The sequence below is a fragment of the Juglans microcarpa x Juglans regia genome, chromosome 2D (genome assembly GCF_004785595.1).
Source record: "Juglans microcarpa x Juglans regia isolate MS1-56 chromosome 2D, Jm3101_v1.0, whole genome shotgun sequence".
NCBI classification, from domain to species: Eukaryota; Viridiplantae; Streptophyta; class Magnoliopsida; order Fagales; family Juglandaceae; genus Juglans; species Juglans microcarpa x Juglans regia.
In genome coordinates, this window is record NC_054596.1 from 36,895,640 (window position 1) to 36,916,831 (window position 21,192).

General features: G+C 37.6%; 2 protein-coding genes across 2 annotated transcripts; both read left to right on the top strand.

The window, feature by feature from the left end:
• Positions 1-229: 229 nt before the first annotated feature.
• On the top strand, positions 230-8,409 carry LOC121249483 (putative E3 ubiquitin-protein ligase LIN-1; the record flags this gene model as incomplete). The annotated part of the gene is made up of 15 exons (XM_041148190.1): positions 230-1,018; positions 2,608-2,856; positions 2,948-3,033; positions 3,117-4,274; positions 4,374-4,518; positions 4,687-4,944; positions 5,039-5,351; positions 5,762-5,886; positions 5,971-6,087; positions 6,335-6,466; positions 6,539-6,661; positions 6,993-7,103; positions 7,204-7,350; positions 7,738-7,983; positions 8,110-8,409. Coding segments are annotated over 15 exons (4,017 nt in total), but the record flags the coding sequence as incomplete, so codon positions are not given.
• A 5,943-nt stretch (positions 8,410-14,352) lies between these two features.
• Positions 14,353-17,622, top strand: LOC121251103 (protein NRT1/ PTR FAMILY 1.2-like). Its single transcript, XM_041150426.1, is given in 5 exon segments — positions 14,353-14,617; positions 14,729-14,946; positions 15,873-16,423; positions 16,647-17,338; positions 17,341-17,622. Coding segments are annotated over 5 exon segments (1,782 nt in total). The 5' UTR covers positions 14,353-14,514; the 3' UTR covers positions 17,559-17,622.
• The last annotated feature ends 3,570 nt before the right edge of the window (positions 17,623-21,192 follow it).

The following is a 21,192-nucleotide window of genomic DNA, read 5'->3' on the forward strand; positions in this document are numbered from 1 at the left end:
GTACCCTTCATTTAAAAGAAAAAAAGGTGATTGGATTAATAAAGACCAGAGAGGCATCCTCAGACCATATCATATGGCACAAAACAAAAACATAAACATAAACATGTATATATCCTTTAATTTCACACCCCCAAACTGACCCAACTCCCATTTCCCTCCCCTACTTCAATCCAAAACTCCAAATCCAACCTCCTCTTTAAACCTTTCCACTCCACACCACCACTAAACTACCATGACCACCACCTCATCCCAAATTCTCCACCATGCCACCATCTTTATCTCTGAAATCCTCTCCCAATCCGAGCTCCGCCAGTACCTCCTCTCTGCCCTCCGCCGCAAAATCCCACCACGTGACCAAAACACAGTGAGCCTCGCGGCGGAGTCTCTTGAAAATGCAATTTCCACCACCACCCCCGCCATTCGATCCTCCTGTCTCCGCCTCACCGAACAACTCCTCCTCTCTAACCCTGAAAACCACTTCTCCTTGTTTCTCCTTTCCCTCGTCTACAGCCTCTGTGACCAACCCATCAACGCGGCTCTTAGTCTCCTTCATATATTCCAGATCGACCCTTCATTGGCTCGCTCGGAGATTGCACCGGTTCTCTTCGAGGAGCTATTCTTGGTCCATCTTCTCCCCGTCCTCCAATGGTTCAACGAACAAAGATCCGCCATTTTGTCGTCTTCAACCTCGAACTCAGACTACAGCAATGAAGTCTCGTTATTCGATGATGATCAGTCGGTGGTTCTTCCCTGCACAAAAGTGTTGTCGAAGATGAGCGAGGGTCAAGCTTTGGAGCTGAAGGAGTTGGAAAGCAACTTCGAGGAGGTTCTTGACGAGAACTGCCGAGTTCTTGTGAAGTACTTTAATAGAGTTTTAGAAAATACAGGTGGCAATAAACAGATAGCTATTCCGCCATTGAAGTTGAAAAACCATGAGAAGGGTGGAAAAATCAAGCACAGGGACGCCGAGAAGATCAAAACCGACGAGCTTGGGATATTAAAAAACGGACGGTATAACGTAATGCTCTGCATTCTATATATCTTGCATTTGTTCCTCAAATAATTTCCTTTTACATATATTCGTCTCTGTGTGTGTATATATATATATATATATATTCTTTTTTTAAAAAAATCACATATATTTTTCATGTTTATATCAATCATAAGGTCTCCTAAATCATTTTCTACCAGAGCCAACTAGGTATGTAACCGGACTGATTTGGTTTGATTTTAGATATTTTAGAATTGAAGTATCGGTATACACCGATTTTGAGATTTGAAGAATCGATATCGCATCGGTTACACCCTAAACCAATATTTTCAATTTTACCGATTCCGATAAGGTTTGATGCCCTTTTTTCTGTTTATTATATATATAGTATATATAATATACTACATAACAATATAATGATAATATACATTATAATTGTATTATAAACTATAGTTATATTATAGCATATTATAATATATAGCGATATGGTATTAGTATAACTACTAATACTATAGACTATGGTGATAATATATAGTTATATATATAGGATTTAAAATTTAATGTTATATTAATTAGTAATTTAGTATATAACACAAAATTATTTTATATATAATTATATATAATATAAAAAATCATATAAAAAATTAAATATATATATGAACCGGTCCGGTGTTAGAAAAATAAAAACCGGAATAGAACAAATCTTGATCGATTTTGAGAAAAATGAAACCAATATCAGACCGAACCAATTTATAACCAGATCGAACCGTTTATCGGTTCATCGATTTTTTTTGTTTTACCCTTAGAGCCAATTGTTGAAGTTTTCATATGGATTATTTATTTACTCATTTTAAAATTAAAAAGAATATGCGACGCTTATATACTATTACAAATATAATTTTTGTTTGTGAAAAATGTGGACATACTTAAAAGTGTACAATCCGTAAAACACCAAGATAAATGATTAGTCAATTAGAGTTATAATAATTTCTAAAAAACTTTTGAATTGAATATTAAAATAATTCTGAAAATTAAAAATATTCAATTGACTATATCAAAGAAAACAAAAATCACGTGGAAGGGCAACCTTATGGTAATTTTTTTTTCATAAAGAAAATGATGAAGACTTGATTGGGTCCAGCAGCACCGTAATTGTACTTTTTTGACCAGTGGGTCAAGCCTTGGGTGTCAAAATAGGAAAGCTCGTCAAAAAATTCCGAAAATGTTCGAGGAAAGTTGGTTCGTTTGACTTTTACTTGGTTGGCCAATTCAATGAACAAAAAAAAAAAAAAAAACTATGGCACGTTCCAAATTAAGTAACCATTTTCATAATTATATTGACATACCATGAATTGCATAGAAGATAAGCACATAATTATCAGAGGTGATCTCCTTTTTCTTGTATCCAGAAGACGGAAGTCATCATCTTACAGTTAGCCGTGGCCAATTTATGATTGGTTTTTTGTTCTTGTTTCGCTTTATCTCTCTCTCTCTCTCTCTCTCTCTCTCTCTCTATATATATATGGTTTCAGTGTCAGCAAGAGATTCTCTGAATCTAGCATTGAAACTTTTGTTCCGGTCGTGTTGGTCAATGTTTTTTCCTCCGAATACTGCAGCCAATATGGGCGGAAGGAGAGAGGTCAGACGAATTCTACAGCAGCAGTAGCGCCAGCAAAAGCAAATCTCCACCATCTTATCCTCAAAGAGTTTCACCCGAGATTCTCACAAACCGGAAATCCTTTAGGAGCTTGAAAGCATCGCCAAGTCCGAGTTTGGATTCTGAACTTGAGTCTTCATTGGACGATATTTCGGCCTCTTCATGTTCTTCTTCTTCATCTTCTACGGAATCTGAAGCCGAAACCGAGGTGATTGATATTAACAAAGATGATATCTCCACTATGGTCTGATTTACCTATGCAGATACCTCGTTCTAAATGTTCTAGCCCTGTCCTGTAGGAAAAGAACAAAAAAATGGCTTTGTTTGAGCCTAGACAGAACCAAATCAAAAAACAAAAGTGGCCCATTTCTGCGGAATCCAGTAGGTATGAGAAAATGAATATTACCAGTCATTATTGCATATTTTAATCAAAGTTCTCCTTATATTTGGATTATTTCTGTTTTTCAGACGCGTCCCTGACAGACTCATGGCAGATTTTGATGACCTGCCTGGTGGTGGAAAGCATACACCTCCCAAGGACTTTGTCTGCCCCATTACTAGCAATCTCTTTGATGATCCGGTGACCCTCGAAACGGGTCAGACATATGAGCGTAGAGCTATCCAGGAATGGCTTGAGAGAGGGAACTCTACGTGCCCAATAACCCGCCAGAAGCTGCAAATTAACAAGTTGCCTAAAACAAACTATGTTCTCAAAAGGCTTATCGCAAGCTGGCAAGAACAGAACATCTGTTCTGTTCCAAACCAGTCTGAGAATCCACAGCCTGAGTCTGAGCCGAACATGAAATCAGTAATGCCCTCATCTTCTCCCAATAGTGTCATAAGCCAAGCTACCATTGATGGAACAATGAGTGAGTTGCGACTTGCTATTACCAGTCTTTGTATGTCTGAAGTCCTGAAGGAGTCTGAAATGGCTGTCCTCCAAATCGAGCGGTTCTGGCAGGAAGCGAATATGGATGTGGATATCCATTCTATGCTTTCAAGGCCAGCAGTTGTTAATGGGTTTGTGGAGATCCTTTTCAATTCAGTCGATCCTAGGGTGTTGAAAGCTACTATATTTCTCCTCTGTGAGATGGGGTCCAAAGACAAAGATGTGATCCAGACACTTACCCGAGTTGACACTGATGTGGAATGTATTGTTGCTCTCTTCAAGAAGGGATTGATGGAGGCTGTTGTGCTGATATATCTGTTAAGGCCTTCAACAGCTAGTCTAGTAGAGATGGACATGGTTCACTCCCTCCTAAAAGTTATTAAGAAACAAGAGGGGGATTCGCTTCAAATGTGTTTGAAGCCGGAAACAGCTGCTGTGCTTTTATTGGGACAGATGCTTGGAAGCGGGGAGGAAAGTATTGGATCATCAATGGCCAACACTCTGATTTCTGAGAAAATGATAGAAAGTATTGTTTGCAGTCTGGGAGCTGAGTGGGCAGAAGAGAGAATTGCTGCGGTTGGGATCTTATTGAGATGCATGGAGGAGGATGGGAAGTGCAGGAACACAATTGCTGATAAAGCTGATTTAGCTCCGATTTTGGACAGCTTCACGGGTGCAAGTGATGCAGAACGGTTTGAGATAGTTCGATTTCTCTCCGAGTTAGTTAAGTTAAACAGGTGATTTTCTCTCTACTAATGTTAATCTTTAAGTTTCTTCCTCATAAATCCAGGCCTACGACGGTAAATCAGTGATTGATTATTAATTTGGTTTCTCAGGAGGACTTTGAACGAACAAGTTCTCCACATCATGAAGGAAGAAGGTGCTTTCAATACAATGCACACCCTCCTCGTTTATTTACAGACTGCTCTCCAAGACCAGTGCCCTATTGTGGCTGGTCTCCTTCTCCAACTTGATCTACTGGTTGGGATCCATCTCTCTCACTCTGCTAGTGAATTATAAGAAATTGGAAACCTCTATATATTTGTCAAATTAGAATGAATTGATATCACAGAATATCACTCAACGGTTGCCGGAATGCTTAACTAACTGTCTAGGTAGTAAGTTAATGACAAGTATCTTTATTTGTAGGTGGAACCAAGAAAGATGAGTATATATCGGGAAGAAGCAATGGACACTCTCATTTCATGCCTCAGAAATTCAGAATTTCCAACTGCCCAATTAGCAGCAGCAGAGACAATTATGTCATTAGTGGGGAGGTTCACTTCCTCTGGTAAACCCCTTACCCGTGCTTTACTTCTTAAACGTGCTGGTCTTGACAAAAGTTATCAAAGTCTCATGCGAATGGAGCAGCTCAGAAATATTCCTGGAGAATCTGAAGAAACTACGGTGAGCTTCTTTGAACGTCTCTCTCTCTCTCTCTCTGTGTGTGCTGGTTATGTGATTTATTTCTAACTAATCTCATCTCTTAACAAATTTTCAGCCACAGGAAGAGGAAAAGGCAGCTGATGATTGGGAAAGAAAAATGGCATTTGTTTTGGTAAGCCATGAGTTTGGTCTACTGTTTGAGGCTTTGGCGGAATGTATAAAGAGCAGATATGCCTCGTTATGTTCAGCATGCTTTGTCTCAGCAACATGGCTAATACAAATGCTAAATGTTCTTCCGGACACGGGCATACAAGGAGCAGCCCGTGTCTGTTTGCTCAAGCGCTTTGTATCAATATTCAAATCTGCAAAGGACGTTGAAGACAAAGCCCTTTCATTGCTTGCTCTAAGCGCATTCATCCATGACCCTGGTACGTACCAATATTGAAAACAAGAAATTCTTTTTTATATATCAGAAGTTTTTGTGCGACTCTTACAGTCCATGTATCTTACAGTAGTTGTCAACTCATGAGATCCACATATGGTACATGCTTAGAAAGCTTGTTTTTTAAGATTGAACATACATGTGTTCTTTATCACCTAGAAGCACTATTGCCATATGCAGATTATTGCAAAAACAAATCGGAAATCTGTTCTCAAAACCAAACTTGTGCTATTCTGAATAAACATATGTTGTCTTAGTGAATAACAGGAGATGGATCCAGTGTAAATATTATAAGACTTCAGATGTCATCTAAGTGATCTTTATAACATAAACATTGCACTTTTTGGGACCTAACTATAATTAAATATGTGAACATCCTTGAAATGTGAATTTCAGAGGGGCTGTGCGACCTAACGTCCTCCATGAAGGAAATTATGAAAGGTCTGAGGGAACTTAAAAAATTGTCACCCTTGGCATCTCAAATGTTGAAAGTTTTCTCCAAAGGAAGTGGCTCTTGTTCTGTAAGTTTGTTCTGCTTTCCTTGTGTCTATTCCAGCAAGAAGGACTACCTTAACAAGGATGTCTATATTTATGTTTGGCAGCAGGACTTATGGAGTCATAAAGAATTAGTTCAAGTAGACTGCAGCGAGAATGGAGAAGTTCTGTCAATAGCATGCTTCAAAGACAAGATATTTTCTGGCCATTCAGATGGAACTATAAAGGTAATGGTCCCTACAAGTTTGGTCAGGACGGTTTTTGTTAATTTATTTATGGAGAAATGTACACACCCATATGTTCAAGCTGTGCAGCCTATGAAAATAAAAAAACAAAAGAGTTCTCAATGAAGAGTTTGAGAATAAACAAGCTATGATTGCTTGTCCATTTCTTATTTATCATGCTTCCTAAATTGCATTGTGTAGTGTTCTATGAAATTTGAATTTGATGGCATTCTATTCTGAAACTCTGAAGGTCTGGACTGGTAGAGGTAGTATTCTTCATCCTATCCAAGAGGTTCGAGAGCACACCAAAGCAGTTACGGCTTTAGCAATTTTGCAGCCTGGAGAGAGATTATACAGTGGTTCACTAGATAGAACAACAAGGGTATGCATTTATAATTCTTCTATCTTAATTATTCAACTTCGACCTGAAGGTTTTATTATTTGATATGAGCAGGTTTGGTCTGTTGACAATGAAGTAATGCATTGTGTGCAAGTACATGATATGAAGGATCAGGTTCATAAACTAGTTGTTGCCAATAGCATTTCATGCTACATTCCACAGGGAGCTGGTGTCAAGGTACCGACCATATAAGGCATCCATTGAAATTTGGTGCTAGGGATTCTAATTTCTAATCAAGCCAGGCTAGTCTCATTGCCATTTCATAAAACTGCATGAAAGAAAGCACCCTCACTGTTCTGTTTACTTTATTTGTTTGTTTTGGCCAAGTACATTTACAAGTTTATTACAGAGCTAGTGCTATATCTACTTTAACTGGAACTTTCGTTGAAGTCAGTGGAAAGTGTTGATTCCAAGTACTGTTAAGCCAGGCTATGCATTTTGATGTTTGCATTCTCAGCTTATATCTTCAAAATGTAATTGGAAACGTGACTTTCTATTCTTTCTGTAGATTCACTCATGGAATGGAGGATCCAAGTCTTTAAATACAAGTAAATCTGTCAAGTGCTTGGTGCTTGTACGCGGAAAACTATATTGTGGATGCCATGACAATAGCATCCAGGTACATGGCGTTCTTCCATGTGGTGCTGCTATCTGCATCAAGCTAGCAATAGTTTATTTTCCAGTATTTGTTCTGATTATTGAATTTTCATGGTCTTTAGGAAATTGATTTGGCAACAGAAACACTCAGTACCATTCAGAGTGGTTCTAGAAAACTATTAGGAAAAGCAAATTCTGTCAACGCACTTCAAGTTCACAATGGACTGATATATTCGGCTAGCTCTCCCTTAGATGGAGCAGCTGTGAAGGTATCTTGCAGAAAACATGATCTAATCCAGCTTTTATTATCATGTTTCCTTCCCTTAAACTGTTCATCGCATTAGTTAGTTCTTGTTCCACAGTTGAAAAAAGAAAAAAAGAAAAACCAAAACATTCATTCCGAGAGCTGGAAAAAGCATAAGTTGTTTAACTTTTTAAGTTTTTTTGACCCATGTTTTAGGTTCACTTTTTATTTACTTTTGTTCATTGTGTCAGCAATAACAAGAAGCATCGTGAGCTGTAGTTCTTGAAATGTTTTTCCTAGTTACATCCAAATGTTCCTTGAAATATCAGCATTTGAACTTAGTTTCAAGAATAAATTCAATTGGGGGTAATTTTTCAGTTCTTAATGTTGATATATTTATCTATCTGTAAAGATATGGAATGCTTCAAATCATAGTATGGTCGGATCGTTGCCAACGGTGCTAGATGTGCGGTCTATGGCCATAAGCTCGGAGTTAATCTATCTAGGATGCAAGGGAGGAATCATCGAAATTTGGGGTAGGGAGAAGAACAACAGAGTGGAAACGCTACAGAGTAGCAAAAATGGCAAGGTGAATTGCATGACTCTTGATGGCAATGAAGAAGTTTTGGTAATTGGAACAGCAGATGGCCAGATTCAGGTAAACAATCTCTTCCCTTCAGTCTCTAAATAATTTAACCATTACCACCGGCTTGCAAACAAAGTGTTCTCTTTATATAGTATAATAGAAAGAGATGTAAACAAAGTGTTCTCTGTTTGTTTGCAGGCATGGGAACTCAGCTAGAAATTATATGAGGAACTATGAACTTTGGAGAACAGTTTTGGCTAAAATAATGACTGAAAGCTAAAAACAACTTGTATTCTTTGCACCTTCTAATTAATAGTACATAATAAATATCAAAAGCTTTGGTAATTTCAATATTTGTTGCCTTTGAGCTGATTTATTCCTGAAAATGTATATAGCTCGAACGAAATAGTGGAATAGTTTTCCCTTCAATTGTAAGATCTGTCTGTCTGCAGCACTGTACAGAAACCGACCCTTATGCATTTACATGACATTTTGGAAGTGAGAAGATCGAGTATTTGCATTTATCTATTAATCCCAAGTGGCAAGGATCCTGTCATGCACCAGACATACATGTTTCTGAGACATTAGACTGTTTGGAACCACAAACATGCAATTTATGATGCCAAAAGTATGTGGATCAAATCTCCGTAAATGCATGACTTTCCACAACAAGAAAGAGGTTTATATAGTTTGGCGTTGCCAGCAAAATTAATGCTTCGCAAATCCCCTACTACCCAAAAAATTGAAAACAAATAAAATCATTTCATTGTAGCACAAATCATAACCAAATAAAAGAAGATCAAATATAAATTAAACTTTGTATCAGATTAAAGCACTCTAAGAAACACATGAATTAAGTCAAGTAAATCCAAGCACAACCTGAATATGATTGATGGACAGCTCTAATTAAACATATGTACAACATGATGTTACAACAATTTCTATATAAGCTTCCCATTTAGGACACCATGCTTTATGGAGCAAGAGGCATTAATCATGTATTCCAGATCACAGATTGTCTAGAGAAGGGACATTACTGCAGCACTTTTTTTTTTTTTTTTTGCTTCAATTGTGTCTATATGTCCTGAAATTATCATACATGCAGTTTAAGTGGTACAAGGATTTGTAATTCCCTCCTATCCTTAGATTCTATTTGCAAACATCATTGTAGGTTTCATGTGTTGTATTTATTTTTATAAATAGTGGACTAGCATTAACATTTAGTCATTGAACCCATAATGGGATACGCCATTTTAATAGACACTTATGGAGGCCCTTACTCTCACCTTACTTTAAAAATTGAACTAGTCCATTGAGTTCTATTTAGAAGTTTTTTGCTCTTCCTCTTCTCTCTCTTAGGGCAAGAACCAAAAATCAAACAAAGATGGGTAGAGAGTAGTTTCTCTCCATAGCTGGAAAATTTCCTCTTTTGTAGGAACCCTAAAACTCTATGGAAAATCCATCACAAGTTATTTGAAGTATGGACTCTGAATTTTATTGAACACATGCTTTGATTAAGGGAAGAAATTATCTCATCTTGTGAATCTAACAATTGGTATCAGAGCTACTTTCCTATTTATCATGGTTGTGTTTCTTTACTTTTCGTTGCGGTGACTTGGAGCTATTAGCCTCCACCATATGAAATATTCAACAAATCTTGCTAGCTCTTCTATGCGTGGGGTTGATTTTCGGTGACTTAACTCTAGCTCTTGATTTTCAGTGACTTGCTACAAATTTGGCAAACCGTATAATAAAGCAACTGGGTGGATTGAATTTTTTTTTCTCTGGCAGCTTTATCACTTGATTCCATGTGTTTATTAGATATTGAAAATAAGGTGGGGGCGCTAGCTCTTGATGTTTTTTCTTTTTCATTTTGTAAAAGGTTCCTCTTGTTCTAAATACTAAAGATTTGTTCAGATGCCATAAAAAAAATATTGAAGAAGGAGGATAATAGTACTGTTTGTTTTGCTATTATATATATATATATATATATATATTATGGCAATAAAGAGTCTTGTATGGAAATACTTTTGATGTTTTTTGTCACTTTTGTTATAATACCGATGGTTTGGAGTGACTATATACTCACCTCTCATGGGACTAGTCATGATAAATTATCGAAATTGTTATATTAATACTTCCGCTTAATGACATTATACTAAGATCCATACGGATAATGAATTTTTACCCCATCAGCAAACCATTATTTGGTAGGATGCTTAGGACAATAAAGATAATAGTTAAGTGCTTGGCATTTGGTGGCCTAGTCCTATCCTCTCGGTAGTGGGTCATTTTAAGTCCTTGTATTTAATTATTTTGCTTTATCATGAGTAAGAGACTTTTATGTATCTTGGGCTTTAGCATAGTGCGTAAGAGTCTATTTTGAATAAGACTCTAGCATGGATATAAGATTGCCTAATGGAGACATTTATGGGTGCATGTTTATTCCTTCACATACATAATAAATTTTGTTATATTCTCCTCAACCTATGACAATGCGGGTCTGTCTCTATCTTTGTCTGCCATCATGAGTCTAACAGGAACCAATTATGAGGATTGGTATGAGTCTCTCACTATTAATTTGGCAATCATGAATTTGGATTTCGTTTTAAGGGTCGATGCACCTGTTGAACCCACTAGTGAAAGTTCTGTAGCTGAAAAGACTCATTATGAGCAGTGAGTGCCTTCTAATAAGACTTGTCTCATGATTATGAAGTATACTATTGACAAGTCTATTAGGTAAAGTATAGCTGATACAGATAGTGCTACAGAATATCTTGATGCCGTTGGGAAGAAATTTACTAAGTTTGATAAGGCAGAAAATGGAACTCTGATGAAATTTCTTACTACCACAAACTATGATGGGGTTAGTGGAGTCCGATAGCACATCATGAAGTTTACTCATTTTTTTAACAAGCTCAACAGAATGAAAATTGAGTTAGCATATAGCTTTCTTGTATGGCAAGTGCTTGAATATTTGTCATCTCAGTTTGATGCACTTAAGACCACTTATAATGCTCAGAAAGATAAATAGAGTTTGAGTGAAATGACTACTATTGTAACTCAAGAAGAGGAGATGATGAAAAAGGCTAAGTCTCATGCTGCTTTCATGGTAACTGTTGATAAATGGAAGAATAATTTATTCAAGGGTAATAGTAGCAACTCTTGTAAGATGAAGAAATCTGGGAGGTCTCCTCAACAAACTAGTGTAAGTGTTCCAAATGGGCCTAAGAATGAAGTTTTTAAGGGAAGGTGCAACTTCTGTCATTTGTTTAGGCACAAGAGGGTTGATTGTAGGAGATTTAAGGCTTGGTTAGACAAGAAATGTACACATTCGCTGCTAGTGTGTTTTGAGTCTAATCTAGTCGATGTGCCTTCTGATACTTGATGGCTAGATACTGGTGCAACCATTCACACTACAAATTCTTTGCAGGAATTAAAGAACCGCAAAAGACCAATTGATACAGAGTTGGTAGTAAATATGAGCAATGGTGTGACGGTTAAAGTTGAACATATTGGGGCTGTCAACTTATTTTGGCTTGTAAGTATGTTTTGAACTTGTCTAATATTGCTTTTATACCTTCCATCAAAAGGTTTGTTAGAGAAAAAATAGACGAGCCTTATATTTGTATTGAGCATATTTCCACAAAGGATGCTGAAGATATGTTAGCTGATCCACTATCTAAATGTTTAGCTCCAAAACTGTTTCAGGAGCATGTGACTTAATTGGGATTGTTAAAGTCTTCTGTTGTATTTAGTTAGTAGGAGTTATGTGATCATTGACTGTTTGACTATATTGTTTATGCTCATTTTCTGTTTTAAATATAGCAATATCAATGAATGCTCGAGTCACGCGCATTTTGGACAGAGTGTACTCTAGGTATTGAGACATATTGATTAGTCTCATGCCTGGATCACGCGCATTTTAGACAAGGCGATTGTTTATATAATGAGACATTATGTTTAGTCTCATGCCTGAGTCGTGCGCATTTTGGATAGGTGTACTTTGTGTACTGAGACATATTGAGTAGTTTCGTGCATGAGTCACGCGCATTATCGATAAGGCGTATTACCTACAAGAGACAATCAGTTTTAGTCTATGCCTGAGTCAGGTGATTGTGAGTATAAGTTTGGTGTCCTATATCCTGTCGGTATAGTCACTAGACTAGGTGCTGCAACTGCATTTTGGACAAGACTTATTCCTTTAAAGACATTCAAATTTGTTTTTAAGATTTCTTATGGAAATGGGTGTTTGTCACTCTTCTGATTATTTCCATACTACACTTGCATATGATCTAGGGGTGATAAACGGTTTGGTCGGACCGACCGTTTTGGTCCAGATCAGACCAAACCGAGACTGAGACCGGTCGGTCTCGATCCACGTTTTAGAGTACCATATTAATTGAGTTTGTTACATAATCCATATTAATAAGTCACTTAATTTAATTTAGTATTTTAAATAAAAATTTTATTAATTATTTAAAAAAAAAATTAAGCCGGACCGAATGGACTGACCGGACTGGACCGTACCGATAGCTATCGGTCTGGTCCGGTCCCTATGGATGTTCGGTCCGGTCCGGTCCGGAAAAATGATGGACCGAAAATATTCAGTCCATCGCCGGACCAGACCATTTGCACCCCTAATCTCATCGGCCTGAAGTATGTGATTGCAAGTATTGGTCATGTGTCGTATGCCCTGTCGGTGTATTGTTCACTAACTTGTACTTGAAGGTTTGAACAAGGCCTTTGATTTTGGGATGCTTGTTTGTGTTTATATTGTGATTAAATATAATGTTGTCCAAGTGAGAGATTGTTGTATTTATTTTTATAAATAGTGGACTAGCATTAACATTTTGTTATTGAGCCCATAATGGGATGCGTCATTTTAATAGACACATAGGGAGACCCCTACTCTCACCCCACTTTAAAAATAGAACTAGCTCATTGAGTTCTATTTAGGGGTTTTTTGCTCTTCCTCTTCTCTCTCTTAGAGCAAGAACCAAAAATCAGACAAAGTGGGGTAGAGAGTAGTTCTCTTCATAGCTGGAAAATTTCTTCTTTTGCAGGAACCCTGAAGCTCTATGGAAAATCCATCACAAGTTATTGGCCGATGTATGAACTCTCAATTTTATTGAACACATGCTTTGATTAAGAGAAGAAATTATCACATCTTGTGAATCTAACATCATGGCCTTAAACTACTTGGTTGACATAATGTGGACAGATTTGTAAATTACGTACATTAATGGTGTATAATTATGTATAATATGTTGCTTATTTGAAGTCATGTTTGGATTATTTTGAGGCAGTGTTCAAGTTATTTGTTAATAGTATGTTGAGTTGAAAGAGTTTCAATACTAGCTATTGTACGTACGTACTTGGACATGTTGGTTGGATATAACAGCGACAGAAACAGATCATATTTATTCTAGTTGTCATAATTGGTGATAAGAAACATTTTAATAAGGGTTGAGTTGGTCACAAAATATATATATATTTTACACGACCGTATTTCCCAGGAAATATGTTCGTGAGAAAGGTAAGTTATTCGCCAAACCTGATGATAGTCGGGAAATACTAATTACCACCAAATTAAGATTTCCATAATGACCTTTTCGTACTAACTATGGGTCTTGGAAATGCTAATTTCCACCAACACTTATCGTCCAAATAAAACTTATTGTCATGACTTAATTGGTGGGTAAAAACATTAAGATCATACGACATTTACCACGAAAATCTTACTGGAAGACACAATTTTTTCCACAAAACAATACACGTGAAATAAGTATTTCCAATCTTGTAAGTTCAAAACAAATGATCTTTTCCGACTAGTGTCAATCTTGGAAAGAGTATTTTCCACCAGTACAATTAATTCATCATGTCAAAAACTATCTATTGTCACGAAGAGACCCATGGCAAAAGAAATTTTGCTACTAGCTTATCGGTCGATAAAGGTGTTATATCTCACCACAAAGATAGGTTCGAGAACTTGATTGCCATGAAATTAAGACGTTTTATATATCCGCCGTTGATGTCGTGACAAAAAGTATGCCTTTTCCCATGAACAATGGTTTTGGTGTGTAAAATATTCGGATTCACGAGTTATATGCCAGTGTCCCACCACAAAAATTGGTGCAAAAAATGTTTTCTCACCACAGGCCGCTTTCCACAGGAAAAACCGATATTTGTTGTAGTGACGTTACTCTATAAAAAGCTCCACGTTTCCTAAGATCATCAGCACGACGGTAACCTCTATGTAATGTGGCTATGTATGTACACGTCGTGAAGCATATTGCAATCTGCAGCTAGCTAGCTGCTAGCGGATCTCTCTAAGTACTATATATATATATATATATATATATATATATATATATATATATTCATCAAACAATAAAGGACGCTGAATCAATTCATCATGTCATGTAATCCAAGCGGCACATCATGAGAAAAAGGCATCTTTTTATTCCCTTGTTCATGATTTTAACAAAGCTAGCTTTCTTCTTTTATCCCCTCTTGTAATCTTATATATATATGTATATATTCGAGGAAACTGTCTGCAGACTATACGATTTTCATTGCAGCTAGGGGACAAAAAGGATAATGGAGAATTCGTCGGAGCAAATGGAAATGAAAGCTGCGAAAACCAACCAGCAACGGGTTACAAGCAAAAAGGGTGGACTTAGAACCATGCCTTTTATCATAGGCACGTACTGCATGTGATCTTCATATTTCGACGTCGTCTTTGATATTGCTTACATATTATATGTAATTTAGGGATGATTTGGAAATTCTTACAAGTTTTATTTTTTATCAGCTAATGAGACATTTGAGAAGGTTGCGACCATTGGGCTTCATATGAATATGATCATATACCTGATTACCGAATATCATTTGGACAGTGACACCGGAGCTTCTGTATTGTTTCTGTGGTCTGCCATTTCTAATTTCATGCCTGTCTTTGGAGCTTTCCTCTCTGATTCCTACTTGGGTCGGTTTCGGGTGATTGCATATGGCACAGTTATTAGCCTACTTGTAAGCATGCATATTAATCATACTCTCCATTTGTTTTTTTTTTTCTTTTTTATTTTTGTGGGAAAATATTTCCTCAGTTGCATTACTTACATATATATACGTATATTTGACTATCTAGGGTGTTTAATTTAAAACACTAGTACTGTGTTTCGAAGATTTGCCTCCAACTGATGTGAGTGATCATGTCACTTTATACAAAAAAAATTTAGTTGCTGACCAGTGTGGAGAACATGATATCATTCATACTGGTGATATGGTAGGAGTTGATTTACCAAAGATGTTCAAACATTTGAATTGCAAGTAGAAGGAATCCACTTTATATCAGAGTGATACCTTCAACAGTACATGCATGTTACAGCAATATTGCATACTAATCTCCAGCCCAGCTATATACTGATCTATCATCAATGAATAAAGTGTATTCATTAAATAAAAGAGGTGGGCATTTTTCTATCACTTAATGCTCATAGCCAGCTGATCTAAATAAAGGTAGAGTTCTCTTCGGCCACTGGCCTGCTTCCTTGTTTGCTGGCCTGGACAGTGGATGGAACTAAGAGTACTGACAACCTGATGATTATCTCTTGCTCGTAACAAACAGAGCGGTTAACTCCAAAGTAGTGGCGGTTGGTCCAAGGCCCAGACCTGCATAAGATAGGAACACCTTGAAATATTCGATTTGAGATGCCCAGAAAAAAATATATTTTTGTTTGAATATAGACAGTACTGCATTGATAAAATCTAAATCATTAAAAATACAACCAAAAATGTAAGATATATATATATATATATATATATATATATATAGAAGAGCTAATTGACTGTAAGTACTTCTCCTACAAGTTTGGCTACTTAATTTTTGTTGCAGATCACAAGTGATCAATAAATAAATAAAACTACTTATCCAGGATGTCATTTTGTTTTCACAGGGGTTGACGTTGTTATGGTTGACAGCAATTATTCCAAAAGCAAGGCCTCCCTATTGCGATCTAAAGCTAGGAAATTGTGAACCCCCGAAGTCATCCCAGCTCGCACTTCTCTATTCTTCGTTTATTCTCATGTCCATCGGAGCAGGTGGCATTAGGCCATGTTCCATAGCCTTTGGAGCAGATCAATTCAACGAGGTAGACAGTCTCACAAAAGAGAAAATCTTGCGAAGCTTCTTCAACTGGTACTATGTTTCCATTGGAGTCTCGGTAACACTTTCAATGACAATTATAGTTTATATTCAACAAGCAGCAGGTTGGGTCGTGGGTTTCGGAATTCCTGTAGGGCTCATGTTCTTCTCTGCTGTTATGTTTTTGTTGGGTTCTTCACTTTATATCGTAGCAAGTGCAAACAAGAGCTTGTTTACCGGATTGGCCCAAGTGGCTGTGGCAGCTTGGAGAAACAAGCACCTTACCTTGCCACCAAAGACTTCTGATGAATTATGGTACAATCACAAGGGTTCAAACCTTCTTTCCCCAACAGATAAGCTAAGGTATAACTATATAAGATCACATATATCCAATTTAACATGACCATGTCTTCTGCTTTTATCGTGCATTGGAAGTAATAACACCGATACCTTTTTATGCTAACTGATATGTAAGGCTTTCTTTCACCTCAGTAGTGAATTGAATGTATCAATAAACGAATTTTCAAATATATTCTTCTATTAACAAGCCTTAGAGCCCCAAAATCACTTTTTGGAGATTCTTTAGGTTTCTAAACAAGGCCTGCATCATTGGATGTCCTGCAAAGGATGTGGATTCAGATGGCTTGGCTTTGAACCCATGGAGTCTATGCACAGCTACCCAAGTAGAAGAGCTGAAAGCACTAATCAAAGTTCTCCCAATTTGGTCCACCAGCATAATGGTCGCTGTGACACTAAACCAACATGTATTTTCCATCCTCCAAGCGAGCACCATGGACAGACGCTTCATAAAAGACTTCAAAATCCCACCAGCCTCCTACAGCGTCTTTGGAATCCTTAGCATGGCAGCAACGGCGGCCATCTACGATACAGTTTTGGTTCCCTTGCTATCAAAGGTCACCAAACGGCGGCGTGGGCTTAGCCTCAAAGCACGGATGGGGGTTGGAGTGGCACTCACATGCGTGGCAACTGCAGTTTCAGCAATAGTAGAGACCAAACGCAGAAATGAAGCAATCAGAGAAGGGTTAGCCAATAGTCCTCTTGCGTTAGTGAACATGTCTGCAATGTGGCTGGTGCCACAACACTGCCTGCATGGAGTTGCTGAGGCCTTCAACATAATTGGGCAAATAGAGTTTTATTATTCTCAGTTCCCTGAGAGCATGAGTAGCATTGCCATGGCGCTTGTGTCTGTTGGGTTTGGTGTGGGGAACTTGGTGGCTAGTCTTACAGTCACTATTGTGAGTGCGGTGACCAAGAAAGGGGGAAAGTGAGTTGGGTATCAAAGAACCTCAACATGGGCCACTATGATTACTATTACTGGTTACTGACCATTTTTAGTGTTGTTAATGTCTTTTACTACATTTTATGCAGTTGGTTATATGGAAGTGAGGACAAGGATGAGTTAGATAATGGCATGAAAGAGGAGGATATGGCCAAGTCCAAGAGCTCTTCCCCTCATGTCGAGCCCAAATATGTTTGATTTGTATAACCCAATTGTTTATTGGATCAAGGCATAGTTTACACTCACATACAATTTCAAGGTGCATGAGGTCTCTGTCTTTATTCTATATTCTAAAATCTCCACCTATGGCGTTGGTTCTCACAATATGATCACTTTTCACTATTATGGACAAAATGTCATGGAATCATTATTATACTTGCAGGTCGGTAAAATGACGTATTATATATTCACATTGTTGATATGTCAGGATTTGATTTGTAATTTCTCCTGCCATGTCATAAATCCCAGCATATCAGTGGTCATGTGAAAAGTGTCATCTCGCCTATTAATTTGCAAGTGTAACTAGATATTATATATTATTATACTCTCATCCCAATTTTTATTACCATATTGATGTGATACGGTCCATTAATCCTTAGATCAATAATATTATTCCCTTATTCCAGTTTCATCTCAATGTGTTAAGGTGGTACTGTCCATCAACCCTTGATTTTCTTTTTCTTTTTCAAATAAGAGTTGGTCTAAAGATTGATTTGATAAGAATTATCACATCAGCACAATATGATATTAAAAAATAACATGATAATGAAGTATATATCATAACTCTATATCAAAATTGAGGTTAACTCGTACTTGCATCAAAGCTTTGTCAGAAGCCTCGAAAGAAACAGCTACTTGGAAGATATAGTTAGAAAGCTTTTAATATAAGTTCTACTTTCTTATCCTATCCAAAATTGGAAAAAGCTTTGGTTTCTAAAAATGCAGGATCGATTAAAATTGTTTCTTGGAAAATTTTAAACATCTTACCAAGGGCCCTGCTTAGTAATTTCATCTCTTTCACAGATCAAGACCAGAAGCTTTGTCCAGTCTACCAGATGGAAAATGAAACCACCACTCATCTCTTTTTATACTGTTCATACTCAAGAATCCTTTGGAGACAATCAACTTGGCCTTTAGACATCTCCTCTTTTAAGCAGATGGGTATAACCAACTGGATAAATCTGATTCTAAATCCTTCAACAAGTCTTAATATACCTTCTAGTGAAACGCATCAATTTCATATCTTTGCCATTTTGGCAATAGACAATCTTTGGTTCACTAGAAATCAGATAATCCACAACACTTCTGAGTCCAACCATTGAGCAATTTTTCAAAAGGAGCTTAGATACCTATAAAGAGCATTCCAAGGCTTGGGACTGGAAAATTGTTGCTACTAATCCACAATGGACTCCTCCTTCATCAGAAGATGAGTGGTCAATAACCTTTGATATTGCAGTAAGAAAGGAAGTACAGCTGCAACAGTTTGTAGATCACACAATGGAACCTTGAGGTTTGCCATAGCCAGATTTCTAAACACCACTAATCCAAATCAAGGAGAAGCAGTGGCTGCCTACATAGGAGTCCAAGAAGCACATGCTCAGCAGATCAAAAAAATAATCCTCGAAGGGGATTCATCAAATGTCATCTCCTGCATCAATAATCCACAACATGTAAACAATTGGGAGATAGAAAGCATAGCAAGAGATACAATATTTCTACTCAAAGATCTGGAAACATGGAGGGCAATTAAGATACATCAATTCCCCCCCCCCCCCCCCCCCCCCCCCCCCCCCCCCCCCCCCCCCCCCCCCCCGATTCAGGCTATCTGACTTGTAATATAAAGTTCTAGTTTGTTTGTCTTTTGTACTAGACAGTTCCTATTTATCAATTAAGTGTATTTTGCCAAAAAAAAAAAAAGTTCTACTTTCCTTGTTATTTGTATGAGCAAAAAAAGATCTAATAACTCCAAACTAGCTACCTCAGTTTTACCCTATTGAAAGTGAAGTAATAGATGAGAAGCTATTGAACTCCTAGCAATATTCAGAGGTCTTCAACTCTGTGCTAATATGGGCATTCATAAGCTGATATTGGAAAGTAATTGTTTGTTGATGGTTAAGGAAGTACTTCAAGTTGCAGGAGAGTCTTTGTAGCACCCGAACCCAATTAAGCTCAATTTTATTTATTTATTTTTTCACACGTTAACTTCCCGCACGTTTTATTTTTCCGTCTATTTTTCACCCCTAAGTTTTCCTCTCGTCCTCGGCATGCATGGTCTTGCACGTCTCTAGTGTATTTTTATCCACTCCATGCACACGCATGACTCTTTTTTTCATCCGCACGCACGTCTCCTTCGTATCTCTAGGGTTTTCACCTCACATATATATAGACACACATATATTATCCCATGCTTATAGAAACTACCCAAACACTTGCCGCCACACCACCTTAGGGTATTCTTTGCCCAGCCAAGCGTAGCTAGCCACGGCTTCCCCCTATTGCAAAATCGCAAGCCCCAGCCTCCATCCCCTCGGTTTCTTGCACCCCATGCCAAGAGTCACCCCACGAAAGCCCAGCCCTCCGTTGTCTGTACTGCCGCTACACCAGTGCACCCCCTCGTAAGCATCTGATCAACCAACCCACAACCCAGTACGCCACCACCCCCATCTCAGAAACTCAGCAAGTTATCCTCCTGCTTTTGCTCTTCAAAACAAAGCACTCCACTTTTCTGCACCGTGAGACGGGTTTTTATCACCAAGCCACTGCCACCCCTCCTTTCGAGTTTCCAGCGCGTTTGCACCACCGTCCTCCGTGGATCAACCACTGGCCAGCATCCCTTCTCGCTCTCTCTACGTCAAAGGGTTCACCCCCGAAGACTTGGCATGACACGGCTCCTCCCTACGCAACCACCAACAACGAACAGTGAGGCCCCACCGCCACAGACAGCTACAACAGAGGGCGCCGGAGAACCTTTCAACACCACCAAACACCGCCCAGCCCACGCGTTGCCATTTGTGCGATTTTCTCTCTATCCCTCGGTTTCCATCTCTACATTCCTTTAGCTCTCTCTCTCACTCATCTCTCTCTCGCTTCCAGTGCCCCACTGAGATCACCACCGCTACGTCGCTAAGCTTCTAGCCCCTCACTGTGTCGCACACTGCCGTGTGATTCCTCCTTGAGTAAGCCCCTGCCATGCAAGTTATTTGTTTTACGTAGATTTTTGTTGGTTTTCAAAGAATTGAAGGAAATTACATTAATACCCTTTACTTCATATTATTTAGATATGGAATTACAGTTTTGCCCTTATTATTAGATGGTTTCAATTTGAAATTTTTGTTTATATTAAATCTGTTTTTACATTGTTTATGCGGGAAGTATAAGAAATTTTACAGAAAATAAATAGGATTTTCAAATTGTACCATTGGTAGCAAATTATTTTAGTAACTGTGTAATTTTATTTTAAACATTTAAATTATGATTAAAGCTATTTTTTATTATTATTTAACGAAATTTTTACTAGTACTTACCTTAAATGTTGAGTATTATCAAAGAAATTTAGAGAATGAGGATATTTTAAGGTTATGAGGATTTTTAGGTATTGAAGGATTAAAATAGGTTATTTTAGAAGCTTAGGATTAAATATCGAAATATGTGATTAATTGAAAATTTACAAGAATTACGTGATTATTTTATTGGTGACGATTAATTATTGTTTGACATTTTGAGGAAAATTCTGAAAAAATCTAAGAAGTCCAAGTAAGCAGGGTTCCTATGCTAGACTTTGCATTAAAATAAAATGAGCTAAGGTTGATTTTTGAAAAATATACATATTTGG